We start from the raw sequence: 15,159 nt of genomic DNA, 5'->3' as shown, positions 1-15,159 counted from the left end.
ACTGCAGCCCCCGGGAGAGCCTCCTCTGCTCCTGCAGAAAAAAACGTAGCATGCAGGTGGGTTTACAAACACTACAGTACGATCTGAAACAGACTCTCAAAATGCCATGCTTAAGCACTCAAACAGTATTTTCTATTAGCCTGCCTTTAAATTTATGTGTCTTAATACATTGGTTTTTAGGTTAACGGCTTTTTGTAAGACGTACAAGGTACGTAATGTGGCCAGGTTACTGGCAGCATCGTAATTTTGCTCCCAACTGCATTCTGAGTGATTAGAACAGTAACCTTCCTATCACCTTAACAGTCACATTGATATTTTATAACACATATTCCCAAACAGATTATGTTGTTAGGGTAGATTTTTTTGTACTTTAACTCAAGAGGAGAAAATACAAACCCTTCACAGAAATCTGTTGCTGGAGAGTGTGGAAATTGGAATCTTTCAAACTACATTTGGGCTCAGATGAAAATTTCAAAAGGTGAGCTTCTTTGCCTCTCCAAGTCACCATAAGCCTCCCTGCTCTCCTGCTTGGAGCCAAGCAGTGAAAAACCAATGACTTTTAAATAGAACCAAATTTTCTTGATCAGGGTGAGGTACAGCCACAGCAGTCCCTTCCTCTGAAAGCAAGCTGACCACAAACATGTCCCATGGATCCTAATTAATGTTTTCATACTCAGCGATCAGAGATGTAGAGCTGCAATATGTAAACTTTCAAACCAACAGCATATTTCTTTAGGTTAACACTCAAAATACCAGGGAGCATAAGAAAACATGATCATGCTCAGCTGAAATCAGCAGAAGCATCTGTTCCTACTTCAATCCTGCTTTTTGCATTTGTTTATCCTTCAGCCCCGGTTTTATTCCTCATTTTTTGCATTGTTCTCTAAAATTGCTATCTTCTATATGAGACAACCTCTACGGCAATGTTATCTTGATTGCCCCAGGTTCAATGTCATGTTTTAAGCCTAGGTGTTGCATAGACACTCAATGCAGATCATTGGTGTTTGGAAGTTCTCTAGGAACCTGTGCCAGTCCTACAGGTGGGGGGACAACCCCCAGTACCTGGAGGTATGTGCCCAAGTATCTCTGGAACTGCTACAAGTTGTGGGACACCCTGGATTTTTTCAGATGTCTCAGATTTTTTTCAGACTGTTTCTGAGCTGATGTGTAAGAGAGAAGCAAATCTTTGAAAAGACTGGAAAGCACTCAGGTGCCTACCTGGTCTTGTACTCTTAGTGTGAGCCCCTTGATTTCTTCCTGGCACTGGGCCCTGGGCTGCTTTATGCCCTGTTTGGCCAACCTCCTTGAAATCCTGCCATTCCTGCACTTCCAGTGTCTTGGCCCCCGGCAGGAGCAGAACACAGCCATGGCTGTAGGCCAGCTGGATGCCTGCTCCCAGCTCCTCCCCACCACTCTCCGGAGGCACCAAATGAGAGCACACATCAGGTGCACACTATGGGCACCCATACCTGTCAAAGGCCTGTATGCCACATGGGGGTGGCACTCGGGGTTATTGCACAGGTACTGGTGGGTTTATAGGCACAGGGGGGGTTACACCATGGCAAGTGAATCAGCAGGAAGGGCTTGGCCTGAGCTGACATATCACCTGAGAAGCAGCAGCAACAGAAACCCCAGGGCCACCAGCTTTTTTCCAGCAGCAGCTGGTGGTGTGGCTCTTTCCCAGCTCTGGGGAGAGTCAGACAGGCAGGAGCCTCAGTCTTTGTCCTTCACAAGGTGCAGGAAAAAAGCAAGAAAGCGAGTGGCTTCAGGGCTTTCTCACTCAAAACAGGGATTTGCCAATGCAACAGCACCGTATAATGAAAGCTACAATAGGAAGTTGTTGCTATGGTGAGGGAAATAATATTTAAGCACCAACTGTTTATAAATATAAAATCCCTACAAAGTTTACTAAAATTAGCTTAAGAGGGCTAGGGCTGTCAGGATATTGTAAAAGACTTGAGAAATATCAGTATTTTTGGACATGCAAGATGTGGGTACTCCTAAAACAGCAAATACAAGTTCAAAATGCTAAACATCAAAAGTGATGATCTGCCATTGTGCTTCCTGAGATTCAAAGGCAATCTCATGGCTCTGAACTCACTGTCGCAGCCTGGCAGGCCTCTCAGAGTGAAGGCAAGACCAGCATTCCCAGGGATTTATTTTTCTCTTGACACAGTGGCAGCGTGGAGACCTGGGCTCCATTGTTACTCACAGCCTGCTCACTGCCCAGTGAAGTTGTTCTGAACTGCTGATGAACATGTTGATACTGTGACCCTGCAGTTAACATCTTGCAAATCCTAGAGTTGGTGAAGATTTGGAAATTCCTGAGCTAGGGAGCTACTTAGGGCATTTTCAGGAGCTTAGTATTGATCATATAGATGTGAGAAGAAAACCACTGTGATTTTTTACAGGGCCCAGCTCCAAACATACACAATGTAAAATGGGGATAATAAAAATGAATATTCATTACAGCACCTCCAGAATCATAACCTGGCTCTTGCTGGCACTTGCCATTTCAGCAGAGCTGCAGTTAAAATGCTAAAAATGCAATTTAATTGGCAAGCACTGGACAAAAGGGAAACATTCAAAGTTGCCAAAAGTAAAATGTCTGACCTGTTTTGAGGGGTCAAGTAGAAGCAGAGAGGACTATGACTGTCAGAGCACAGCCACCTTAACTGCCCTAACACTCTCCTGTGCTTCCTTTCCTCTGTCCCATCCCGCCTTCCCAGGTGGTCAGGATGGTGGGAATGTGCCATTACCTGCCAGTATTTTTGCATTTGCACCACCGAGGATGGTTTTGGTTCCTGCTCGTGGCAGTGAGCCCTGGCTTAGGCAGCACATAGAGGATTCCTGGCGCTAGAGAACCAGTCCCCATGACAATATTGTTTTTGATGAGCAAAGGCCACCGGAAAACGAGGGAATGAATGCGCATCACCATCACTACCAAGCCCAGTGGGGCCCCGGGGGGCTGCTGGTGTCCCAGCACTGGGGTGCGAGGAGGGCTGGGAGTACCTGCTGGCCCGCATCCAGGCCCCTGTCCGCGGGGATCTCTGTGTCTCTACAAGCATCCAGCCTGGGGAACACTTCTCACGAGAAGAGCCCCACGGGAGTCCCCAGCCCCGCGACGGGAGGGGCTCTGCCCTCTCTGGCCGGGGGCCCATGGAAGGTAAATATGGAAACGGGGAGGTAAATAAATAAACGGGGAGTTTCCTGCTCGGCAAAGCCGCGGAGCCCAGCGGCCAAGCAGGGGTGAGCGGGCAGCGCGGTGCGGTGGCTCCATCGGTGCCGGTGCCCAGCTCTCTGCTGCGTTCGCCCGTGCGCGCCGCCGGGCGGAGGGAGGGAAGGAAGGAGCGGAGCGGCGCAGCCCCGTCCGTGCCCGCCCGCCCCTCGCCCGGCGCGGAGGGGCGTGGAGAAGCGGCCCCGCGCCGCGCTGCCCGCGCGGGCAGGCAGGGCAGGGCAGGGCAGGGAGGGCATCGCGGGCAGGGCATCGTGGGCAGGGCAGGCAGGGATGAGTCGCCGCAGCGCCGCCCGCTGAGCTCCGCCGGCTGCCGCCCCCGGGCTGGGTCGGGCTGGGCCGGGCTCACCGTCCCCCGCCCCAGGAGCCGCGGCCAGCGATGCGGGGGGCAGCTCGCCGCGGCATTCCGCCAGGTAAGGGACGCTGGGGCGGGGGAGAGTGGCGCAGATCCGCGGGGGTGCCCGGGGGCGGCGGGCCGGGGCTCTCCCGTAACCCTCTCCGCGCCGCCAACTTTCCAAGGCAGCGAGACATCGCCCGCAGCGGCCGCAGGGACTTTTCCGGCTGGTGCCCAGCACCGGCTGCGGCGGGACCCCGGCCCGGGCTGCGAGCACCTCGGGGCCACCCCCCGGCGCTGCCTTAGCGGCGGGGGTGCAGCGGCCCTGGCCCCAGACCCGCGCGGGAACGAGCTGTCACGAAACTTGGGCTGCTGTTGGGCGAAGAGCTGCCGCCTGGAGCAAGTAAGTCCCCGGTGGCACAGGGAGGCCAGATGCCCTGCCCGGCCGCGTAGCCGCGCACGCCGGCGGAGCGAATGCCCCGGCGTTTGCTGTCAGACCTCAGCGCGGTCTGAGAAACATGCCGTGAGGGCGCAGGCTGGCGTGGAGACCTCGCAGAGAGGGCTGGAAGCAAACCACAGCATGGAGCAGTCCTACGGGAAAGCTGTGCGGCTCGAGGTTTGCGCTCTGGACGCGCCGTAGGTTGGGTACGTTGCAAAGAGCTTTTCGAGGTTATGAATGAGCGCTTTCATCCCAAAAGAGCCTTCCAGCTCCTGCCAGGGAGTGCTCTGGGACGGAGCAAGCAGGCACCAACAGGCTGGTGGATGGCTCAGGGAAAGGTGGAGAGCACAAAATCCCCTGTATTTGATTTACCGAGGCGTTTGCATCCTCGGGAAGAGGCAGATGCAGTTCAGCAGATGAGGGATAAATAGGCACAGGTGGATGTTGCGATAAGAAAACTCTGGGACTGTCTGGGGTTGATAGTGATTAATTAACTGAAAATGTGTATGCTATGTGCCAATAGGAAAAAAACCCCAAATTCCCTGTTGAAAGTTCTGTGATGGTTTAAGTGGGCAGTAATCTTTTGGTGGCAAAGGATCTTTCGGTCCCTCGGAAATGCAGAGGGAATGGGAAGACTTAGGGGAGTAGGGGACATGCCGAGGTGGCTTTGAGCACTGGAGTCCTGTGCCTTATCATTAGAAAAGTGCTCCAGAAGATAATGCACACAAGAGTCTGGGGGCATGAAGCACCTCCACCTGGCATACAGTGAGGCACCTGGGAAGGTGGTGGACATGAGTCCCAAGCTGGCATTTGAAGCTGTGACAGTAGGGAAGCTCTAGTGCTGTACAACTGAAGAGGAGGCAAGGCTAAAGCCTCATTCTTACCCCACCAGGATCTCATATTGGTGGGCCTTGCTGGGGGGGAGGCTTGTGTACAGGGACCAGCCCATCTCACATGTCTGCGGTGGTACACAAAATCACTGCTGTGAGGGGACAGTGGGGAGCTGCTCAGCACTGCTTTTTTTTCGGTGGTCTCCTTTTCACCTGGGGAGCAGTGGGGTGCAGCCTGCCTGCACCCAGGCTGAGTGGCCCACAGGCATGTTTGGTGTCTGCCAGGCTTTGCAAAGCCAGCAGCATGACTAAGCCACTGTGACCAAGTGGGATACTTGCAATTAAATCCCATCAGGAGCCCATCTTCCCTGCCTCAGTGGCCACAACATGTTTTATGGGATAAACTCTTTGCTCAGTGGGAGCACACCGGGCAGTGGTAGGGCCTGTGCCAGTGGGTCACTGACTGAGACTTGTTTTGCCACACAGCAACTTAATTTCTGTGCCTGGGTGGGGAGGTAGGAAGGAGCGGGGCTGCAGGTGGGAGCTGCTGGCTTGAAAAGGAGGCACCACTGGGCACTGGGTGCTGCTTGTCCCTCGGGCAGCCCTCCAACAAGCTGCTCTGTCCTGGGCAAGGCATGCAGGAGTACTGCTTGCTGGGCAGGGGACAGGGATGCAGGGCTGAGCAGGTGCTGAAGTTGGTGCTGTGAATTCTCTGGGTAACTATGTATGTGTGGGTCTCGGGGGATGAGGGCTTGTTTGCCTTGAGGCACATTTTGGGATATGTTCCCTGGTGTGTGTGCTGCAGCAATGCCTTCCAAGTGCTGCAGTTGCACTTGTGTCAGGAGAGGGGTTTTGCCTTACAACTCCTGGCGTGGGCTTTGCCTTGTGCGAGGTGTGCCATATACTCCTCTGTACCGGTGCCCGTGTGCCCCAGCATGCAGGCACGTGGGCAGGCAGCCTTGCCCACTCCCTGTGGTCATCCACCCGTCTTCCTGGCACTGAGACCCCGGCACCTCTCAGACTATCACTGCTCACAGTTGTGTTTTCCAGCTGGTCCCAAAGTCCTGAGTCACTCTGCCGTTTCCATGGAAACAGCCTTGCTGGCAGGAATCTGTTTTGGGGATAGAGGGTGCTGGTAGCTGGACTGGCACCAGGCAGGCCCACAGAAAGGACTGTCAAGGCACAGGCACTCCTCCAGTGCACTGCCCTGGTGCCAGGGTTTGTGCCAAGGCTGGAGCAGGCACCTGCATTGCAAAGACCCTCACACCTTCTTCCACTCCCTTTTCCCTTGCCATAGGGAAGCACAGAGGGATTTCCTTGGCAGTGGCAAGGGAACTCAAGCTGAGCCCACCCAGGCTGAGGGTACAACTTCTGGGGAGCTGAAAGAGAGGAAGACAGCCTAGAAGGCAACCAAAAAAAGCAGATATTTTTGATTGCTCTGTGAGAGAGCCTTGGGTACATCCATGACAGACAGTATCAGTTACAAGGGGTCTTGCCTAAAGCTGCCATCATCCCCGAGTTCCCCAAACATGGACCTCTTTGGGGAGGAGAAAGAGAACCTGCAAGAAAGGCCTGGGGCAGGAGTCAGGGCAGCTGCATATGTGGAGATGTTGTGGGAGCCCCCGACCAGTGCTGTGAGGCTCTGCCCTGCACAAGACCTGGCTGCTTTTGGAGGGGAGACCTGCGAGTTGTGCTGACCGCTGCAGCAGCCCCGTTGAGTCCAGCCTGCCTGGCACTGCCTGAACTCAGCTGCCAGCAGAGCCTTTGGTGCTACAGCCCTGCTACACAGCTCCAAAAGCAATTATTCCCTTCAAACCTGGGAAGACCATGCCCCAAAGAGGAGCTCTGGGTCTCCACTGCACAGCAGCTGGCCGGCAGCATTTGCTGCTCCCCACACCGGTGACTCACAGATGCCATTCAGCTTAATTCATCACCTCTGATATCCCCAGTGCTCCTGGGCTGTTTTGCCGGCTTCTTGACTGCTCATCCTTCTCTGAGTAGTGCTGGGAGTCAGGGGAGGAGGAGGAGGAAGAGGAAGGCATCTGCTGCTGTTGGCAGGTGCACAGGATGGGGGAAGCTGCACTGCCTCCACCCATCCTTTCTCTTCCTCCAGGCTCAAGGCTGTGGGAAGTGGGGCAGGGGAGAGGAAAGGCTCAGCACCTTCCTCTTCCTGCAGACAATGCTCCTGTCCCTGTGCCAGGCACTGGCTGTCCTCCTGCTGCATTGGGAGCCGTTGCTGGATGCTGTGAATCCCTTGTGGACAGCCTGGTCCCAGTGCAGCTGCAGGCAGCTGGGCTGAGATGCAGGCAAAGCAGTGAAGTGCAGTCTGTCATGCTGTGACCAGAAGGGTATTAGGGTCAGGGAAGGGGCAGTGGTGACCCCAGCACAGTGCAAAAAGAGCCCATGTACCTTCTCGAAGGCCCCTTGCAGTGCTGGAAGGTGTGATTGGCTTATCCCCCTCCTGCACTCCATCTCAGCTGCCCCAGCTGCCTGGAGGGACATACTGGACTCAGCTCCCACCCTTCAGCTGCATTTACTCATCATCTTTGATGGAGCTGAGCTGGAGACAGGGCAGGGGGTGATTTCAGCTGGGAACACTTCTCGCACAGAAACATCTGTGAGGCCAGCATTTCAGATGACTCCCATGGTCACAGCATCCTATGGTATAGAGCTGAGGAGCCAAAACACTACATGCCTCACGCAGGACTCTCAGATGCGGCCCCGTGTGGGCACAGCCCTCACTCCAGCTGCTGTCTGAACTGCTGGCCCCAGGTATCAGCACCTGAAGAGGAACAGGCCAGTTTAAGAGAACAGGGTTCCTCAGGGCAGGGATGGGAGTGTGAGTGGCTATCCTACTGTGCATATATGCAGGATACATTGTCCTGCACACTGGCTGCAGCTGCTGCTCAGCCAGCCTGCTCCAAGCTGTGTGGAGCCTGGTACTCCTCCTCCTGGGCAGGTGTTAATGCCAGCCTGGCTGTGCCTGACAGAGCAACAAGGGGGAGTGTGAGTAAAAGTGATCCTCAGCTGTGTCAGCAGCTCCCGGGTACCATGTGCTTCAGCTGCCCCAGGAGCATCTCCAGAGCACCCAGCTGCCAGTTGCTGCTGCTTTTGGAGCCCAGGGCTGGACTAAGCAGGAACTGCAGCCCCTAAGGGACAGGCAGTGATGGAAGGAGGCAAGAGAGCCAGCCATCAGGGGAGAGGAGGCTCTGGCTGTCTTTAAAGGCCACAGATGAGACACCAGAGAGGGAAGGCTTCTCCCAAAACCTGCTTCTCCCTGGCTGAGGCTCAGCAGATGGGCAGGGCACATGCCGATGGTGTCAAGGGGCAGATGAGGCTGAAGCTGGCCTGTAGTTTAGCACCTGCTCTGCCAAGGAGGTGAATCAATGCCCCGTTTGTTCCCCTGTGCAGCTTGGGGCATTGTAAAGGGGAACGGATTAGAGTGGGTGGAGAACCTGAAACACTTGCAGCCAGTGATCAGGTGGGAATTGGGACCAAGGAGGCACCTGCTCTCTGCTTTGCCTTTTTTGGGGAGCCAGCAGCAGGTTTCTGCTAAAATGTGGACGAGTCACATCTGCTCCAGCATCCATCAGCAGTGAAACAAAGAGTATAAGTTGAGGTTGCGCCTGATGGATGCAGTGTGGTTGGCTATCACTAGAGAGCAGGAAAGCATTCCCACTGCAGCTTCCACCTAGTTAGCATGCAGAAGCCACCTGGGCCAGGAGATGCCAGCAGGGATGCCCCTGTCCTGTCCTGATTTAGCAGACCTGGAAAAACACTTTATTCAAGGGATAGAATATCCCATGTGGACATTGGGGACAGGTCTTTCATTTGCAGGGTGGATAACCCCAATCCAGCAGCAGCAATAGCCAAAAATCTGCAACTTTGGTCCCCCAGCCACGTGCCATAATCCTTGGCAGGCAGCAGCCCAGGACAAAGCAACCTGGATTTAAAGCATTGTTGTGGGTCTAAAGCATGGCTCTTAGTGAACATAGGGAGGGCTGGTGGGGAGTTGCCTGCAGTAGCTGTGCCAGATGCCCTGTCCTGGGCTCCTGTTCTAAACCTCTACTTCCAGTGAGAGGTCTCTGGAGTTGGTGGTTCCTGAAGGCTCCTGCCTGCACAAAGCAGCTGGTGCAATTAGTAAATAATAAAAATATTAATTAAAAGAAGTTAAGTAAGGAGGTTCTTGACTTGCCTGCAGGCCTGAGCTGCCCTTCTGGTGTCACTTGCTGGGTGACAGGGTCTCACTGGGCAGTGGGACACATTGAGGATATGGGAACACCACACTGTACCAGCTGCCATGGACTCTGCAGGGAACACACACCAGGAGCATTGCACCATCCCAAGCCCATCAGGCATTTCAGTGTGCTCTGGGCTTCAACAGGCCTCATGTGCTCAAATCCATTGCTGGCCCCTTGGTCTCCCTGAGACCTTGTCCAGGCAGTGACAGCAGTGGTTCTGACAGTCCTACCCATGGTAGTCAGTGTACTGGGGTGGAGCAGGGGACCAGGTGCTCACTACGAGCTTGGGGCCAGCACATTGTTCTCCCTGGGGACACACAGAGCATGGGTGGTGATGATGCAATGGAAGGGCTCTGCTGGGCAGGGAGCAGAGATACTTGAGTCTGTGCCCTTTGTTTGCTTGAGGTGGGCAGAGAGGGGACTGCAGATGTACATGTGCAGGTGAATGTACCACACTGTGGGAGGGGAGACATGGAAGGAAGGTGGACAAAAGAAAAGTGGGTGCAGGGGACCTTCAAAGCCATTGCTAATACTGAGGTGTCTCCCCCACACAGGCGTTTTTGCTTGTTTGGGGTTTCTGGGATGTATCTGCTACCTCCTGCCTCCCAGTCCAACTGACCCTGGAGAGCAGAAGTATGTGGATGTGAAAGACTGTGCTTTGGAGAGCAGCAGGGCAGTATATGAACATTATTTGGTTAGCGAACAGGGGGGAATGTTGAAGGACCACCAGTCATATCCCCTTCCAGCAATGCAGTAGCTCCCTAGGTGTGACAGGGGTACTCCTTACCTCATGGTCCCCGAGCACCCCATCCAAGTGTCCTGCTCAGTTTCCCCTACCTTTGCCCACCTGTGGGCAGCAGCAAGGCAGGGGTTAGCACCACTGAAGTTACCCTGTCCAACTACAGCCCCAGTCTTCCCTGCACACATCCCTGGTGCCAAGGCCCTCTGCTGCTGCACTGCTGGCAGTAGAGGATGGAAGGGCTGCAGTTTCTCATGCTTCCTCCTTTGAAGTATTGCTTTCCCTCTCTGGTGCTCAGAATAGGAGGGGGCCTGAATCCCAGAGTGGAACAGGATCTTACCAGCCCCATGAGATCAGTGCTGGGGGCACATTGGGCTGGCAGCTGGGGCACAGCTCTGGCTGCCACTCATCCCCAGGGCTGACAGACTGAGCTGGCCTGGCTGTTGGACCTCTAAGCAGAAGGGTTCGTGGCTCCAGAGAGACATTGCCTCTCTCTCAAGCAGGAGCATGTTGGCCTGGATGGGCCATCCTTATCCTGACAGCTGGACAGAAAGGATGGAGACAAGATAGCACCATCCCCTGCCCTTTCCCTGCCACAGCTCTTGCACTTGGGTGTCAAAGGCACTGGCTGATGGGGTGACAAGTGACTCACAAGGCAGCTAGGGAGGAGGGTTTGCAGCAGCTGGATGGAGGCATGCAGGCAGTCACCACCAGGCTCTGACATCCCCCTGCCTGGGTTGCAGGGCATGGGATGAGCCATGTGGCACAGAATTTGTGTACACCCCCAGCATGTACGGAAGAGGGCTGAAGTCCTGGCTGGACATGTTTCTCTAGGACTACGAGCCTCTTCCTGGTCTGTCCCTTGTCTGAAAACAGGGCTCTGTAGCGTGTGACTGGTGTTCACATGGTTATGATTGATGGACATACACCAGGAGGGCTTTATTTGTACCCCCAGCAGTTGGATACTTGGCAGTCGATGCTCAACTCGTGACTTCTCTTTTGGGTTGCAGACACCAAGACCACCTGTGAAGAAGCTCCATGAAGGTGACCAGCCATGCAATGTTCCTGGAAGGCTGTCCTCCTACTAGCCTTGGCATCCATTGCGATTCAGTACACAGCAATCCGGACCTTCACTGCCAAGTCCTTCCACAGCTGCCCCATCCCTAGCCCTGTGAACTGCAGCCTGAGCCAGGACACTGATGTGGCTGACAGGCTGTGCGATGAGAGCCCCACTTTCTCGTATAACCTCTCCAGGAAGACGCATGTTCTCATCCTCGCCACCACCCGCAGTGGCTCCTCATTTGTTGGGCAGCTGTTTAACCAGCACTTTGATGTCTTCTATTTATTTGAGCCCCTCTACCACGTCCAGTACACCCTGATCCCAAAGCTGACCCAGAGCAAGAGTACAACGGACAGGCGGGTCATGCTGGGGGCCAGCCGAGACCTGTTGAGGAGCCTGTATGACTGCGACCTCTACTTCTTGGAAAACTACATCAAGCCCCAGCCTGTCAACCACACCACCGACCGCCTCTTCCGCAGGGGAGCCAGCAAGGCCCTCTGCTCACCACCTGTTTGTGAGTCCCTGGGACCTGTGGATCTCCACTTGGAGGAGGGAGACTGTGTGAAGAAGTGCGGGACTTTGAACCTGACTCTGGCCACTGAGTCCTGCAGAGAGCATGGGCATGTGGCCATCAAAACCGTGCGTGTGCCTGAGGTCAGCGACCTCCGGGCCCTGGTGGAGGACCCGCGGCTGAACTTGAAGGTCATCCAGCTAGTGAGGGACCCCCGGGGTATCCTGGCATCCCGGAGTGAAACCTTCCGGGACACCTACAGGCTGTGGAGGATCTGGGATGGCACTGGAAGGAAGCCATACAACCTGGATGTGACCCAGCTCACCACAGTGTGCGAGGACTTCTGGAACTCTGTGTCCACCGGCCTGAACCGGCCACCATGGCTCAAGGGCAAGTACATGCTGGTGCGGTATGAAGACCTGGCCAGGAACCCCATGAAAAAGACCGAGGAGATCTACGATTTCCTGGGCATCCCCATGGACAGCAATGTTGAGCGCTGGATACAGAACAACACTCGAGGAGACAGGTCCTCCTCCAAGCACAAGTATGGGACAGTGCGCAACTCCGCGGCAACGGCGGAGAAGTGGCGGTTCCGTCTGTCCTACGAGATCGTGGCGTTCACACAGCACGCCTGCCAGCAGGTGCTGGCACAGCTTGGCTACAAAACTGCTGGCTCCGAAGAGGAGCTGAAGAACCTCTCCATCAGCCTGGTGGAGGAGAGAGACTTCCTGCCCTTCTCCTAAGGCAGCCCCAAGAGGCCTGGTTTTGATGCAGACTATTTCTAACTGATGCCTTATTTTATTTTCATTTGTTTTGTTTCCCCCTCTTTCTCTCTCTCGTCTTTTTCTCTTCAAGATTTGCACTAAACCTTGAGCGGGAATCTCTACAGCCAAGTCCAGGGGAAGTGACTGCTGCCCCTCAATGCGTTTTGGATGCCAAGAGGAGTTAGGTCTCTCCAAGCAAGAGCTAGAACTGTGGATGAGTAACAATGTTTACAAAACACACAAAATGCATAAAGTAACCTTCAAGCTTTCCGAATCAAGGGTATATGGGGTACTGTACTTTTGCACTGTTTACTTTTACAATGTAAGAGGTAAATATAATTTATGAATGGTGTCATCCCCCTCAGAATAACTCTCCTTGCCCCCCCCCCACCCCCCCCGTGAGCGGGTTAGACTGGAAGCTGAAAGTGGAACAACCTCCTCATTTTTGATCTTGGTGTGACATGTCTGTTTAAGTCCTGTTATTGGGCTGGGCAGTTGGTTAGCTGCTCTTACCTAGTTGTTTGGTAACACCTGTGATATTTCTTTGTGCCAAAAACCCACAAAAGGAAAAAGGGAAAAAAGTGATTGGGTGGTTAAGTAAAACCCCAACACATTTAATGCTTTATTTCTGTGTTTTCTGTAAATAAAAGTGCAATAAAACTGACTTGGGGGTGAACTGCAACTGAAAGATCTCAGTGAGCAAACTGGGGTGGATGCACCAACAGGTAAAGAGCAGTATCTCCTGGTCTGCCTGACTCCTGCAAGGCTGGGAGTGGGTGGGAGCAAGGTGGGGGGAGCACTCCCAGGGCAGCAGGGAGCTGCAGCCACCTCGTTGGGCACGTGCACATTTGCATCTAAAGTGTGTCAAAATGCAAGCACTTAAGCCAAAAGCAAGATCCTGGGGTTATTTGTTGACCTGAAATCTTGTTGGCCTGAATGGGGGCGTGGGACTTGTTGATGTAGTTGGCTCCACAGTGCTAATGGCACCAGCGCAGTGAGCCCAGCCCCATCAGGCTGCCCCCTCACCACATCTGGCACCGCTGATGCTGGTGTTGGCATGCCCTGCCTTAGAGGACCAGGGAAGTGTTCTGGTGCAGGTCATGAAACTACCAGAATGAATATGCATGAACAAGATGATTCTGGCAATGCACACGTATTCCTTTGTGAGCTGCCTGCTGCCTGCATGCAAGACACTCGGGCCTGTGGGCTGAGCAAGTCAGGTCAGCAAGCTGCTGGACAGGGAAGCCAGGCATTCAGGGCAAGAGCACTGAGAAGCTGACACAAGACATTACTGGTGTGCTTGGTCCCTGCCTGCTGAAGAGCCATCCAACTCCTCTGACCCAGCTGGGAGAGTCTGCCAAAAAACTGCTCAGCCCTTGAGACACGTCCCACAAGACCACGAGCAGCTGCAGATAGAAAGCCACCAGAACCACCCAGGACAACAATGCACAGTTTCCTGGTTGTTGCTCCTAAAGCCAGGCAGGGCAGGGACACAGATGAAACCACAGCTTGCCACATCTACCCACAGATGCACATTCCCAGCATTGGATCCACTCCTCACCCAGGGGTGTTTGAGCCACTCAAAGCTCACCTACCTGGGCAGTTCTCCTCTCCAAAGGTCTCTTCCAAGGTCTTTGGCCAGCAGCTTTTTCAACCCTCTCTTACTTGGGAGAATGTGAAACCAGATGCTGCAGTTGCACACAGGGAGCTGGAGTGCACTGTCTGCACACCTGCTGCCAGAGTGAAGCCAGAACTACATGTAGGTTTGCAGCATCCTTTTGCCACTTGAAAGACCTCTGAAGAGGCAGTGTTAGTGGTGTTTTTCAACCTGCCTTTACATGGCAAACCAGCTTCTGCTTGGCTGCAGGGAAGGTAAGCAGCTGTGATGTACCTGATGGCTTTTCCTCAGGGCTCACAGCTGGAGCATATGTAATTCATTTGCGCTGTCCAAAAGGTGACACTGCTGGCTCCAGCTCTGTGAGGTGGAACGGTGCGGGGGGGGGGGGGGGGGGCAGTGTGTATATGCTGTGGGATTGTGGGATGGGCCTTTCCCTCATCTGTGTCCCCACAGTGGGCATAGGGGCAGCCCCTGGGAGAGATCACATCCCTAGGTATCTTCCCTGTCACTGCCAAGCCTGTTCCTGCCACTGGCTCAGTGCCTCCCAAGCCACACTGGTTGGCTGTGTCTGCAAGTGAGGACAGAGGAATAGGGCAGGTGGCAGAGGTGGCTGCAGCCAGCCCCACTGGCACGCTGCTCTTCTCAAGCAGCTGGCAGCAAAACGTCAACCAAATAAACGGCTTGATTGCCCTGTTATTAGTTACAAAATTAATCCTTTTGTCAGCACTTAACTAATTCTGAGCTGTTGGCTCTTGGCCTTGACTCAGTAAAAGAGACACCCTGGCTTGTGTCTGATCCAGCACTGCCTGGCTGCTGGGCTGCAATCCTCCCTGCAGGAGGGCTGTGCATTCCCAGGAGCATTGGGTGGCTCTGCCCTGGGTTAAGTGCCCATGGAGCAGGAGAGGTGGCTGGGTTAGCTGGCTGTGCCCCCAGCACCCGCACTGCCTGCCAGCCAGCCAGCCAGCAATGCTGAGGGTATGGCTGCCCCATGGGGGTTCCCTGCAGCCCTGGGGAGGGATGTTAAATTGCCTTCTCCTGCAGAAAGAGCAGGCTGCTGTGAGGAGAATTTGCTTCCTCAGCTGGGAAAAATGGCAGTGAAAACCTGCCTGAAAGAGTGGCCATAGAGGCAAAATTTCCTGTCTTGGCTGCTGAGATCCCACTTTCAGGGCTAGGTCAGCTCTCTCCAGCCTGAACGCCCTTTTATGAACTGGTCTCTAAACCAACACAAGAAATTAAGTTTAGAAGTCTTATCCAAACTGCTTTTACCATTCCAATCAGGAAAAGTGCCTGCAGCAAAATGACTTCTGAACCGAAGTTGAAAGCTGTGTCCTAGTTTAAGCAGGGATGGAGGATCAGCCTTGTTTGGTACCTCATGCAGAGCCCTTAGG

At 54.2% G+C, this 15,159-nt stretch overlaps 1 protein-coding gene across 4 annotated transcripts; it reads left to right on the top strand.

Annotated features, from left to right (window-relative positions):
* The first annotated feature begins 3,086 nt into the window (after positions 1–3,086).
* Positions 3,087–12,829, top strand: CHST1 (carbohydrate sulfotransferase 1). 4 transcript variants are annotated; one of them, XM_071559457.1, is made up of 2 exons: positions 3,087–3,166; positions 10,829–12,829. In XM_071559457.1, the coding sequence occupies exon 2, from the start codon at positions 10,873–10,875 to the stop codon at positions 12,130–12,132; it is 1,260 nt and encodes a 419-aa protein (XP_071415558.1). In that variant the 5' UTR covers positions 3,087–3,166; positions 10,829–10,872; the 3' UTR covers positions 12,133–12,829. The 4 variants fall into 4 exon arrangements, with proteins under 4 accessions (XP_071415558.1, XP_071415553.1, XP_071415556.1 ...); XM_071559452.1 differs by lacking the exon at positions 3,087–3,166 and adding an exon at positions 3,355–3,648; XM_071559455.1 differs by lacking the exon at positions 3,087–3,166 and adding an exon at positions 3,713–3,972.
* Positions 12,830–15,159: the final 2,330 nt, after the last annotated feature.

Source organism: Pithys albifrons, chromosome 6, assembly GCF_047495875.1.
Source record: "Pithys albifrons albifrons isolate INPA30051 chromosome 6, PitAlb_v1, whole genome shotgun sequence".
Classification (NCBI taxonomy): domain Eukaryota; kingdom Metazoa; phylum Chordata; class Aves; order Passeriformes; family Thamnophilidae; genus Pithys; species Pithys albifrons.
This window is presented reverse-complemented; position numbering and strand designations above follow the sequence as displayed.

Excerpts from the sequence above, each read along its gene's own strand:
- CHST1 (XM_071559457.1), top strand. The coding sequence starts at position 10,873 with ATGCAATGTTCCTGGAAGGCTGTCCTCCTACTAGCCTTGGCATCCATT.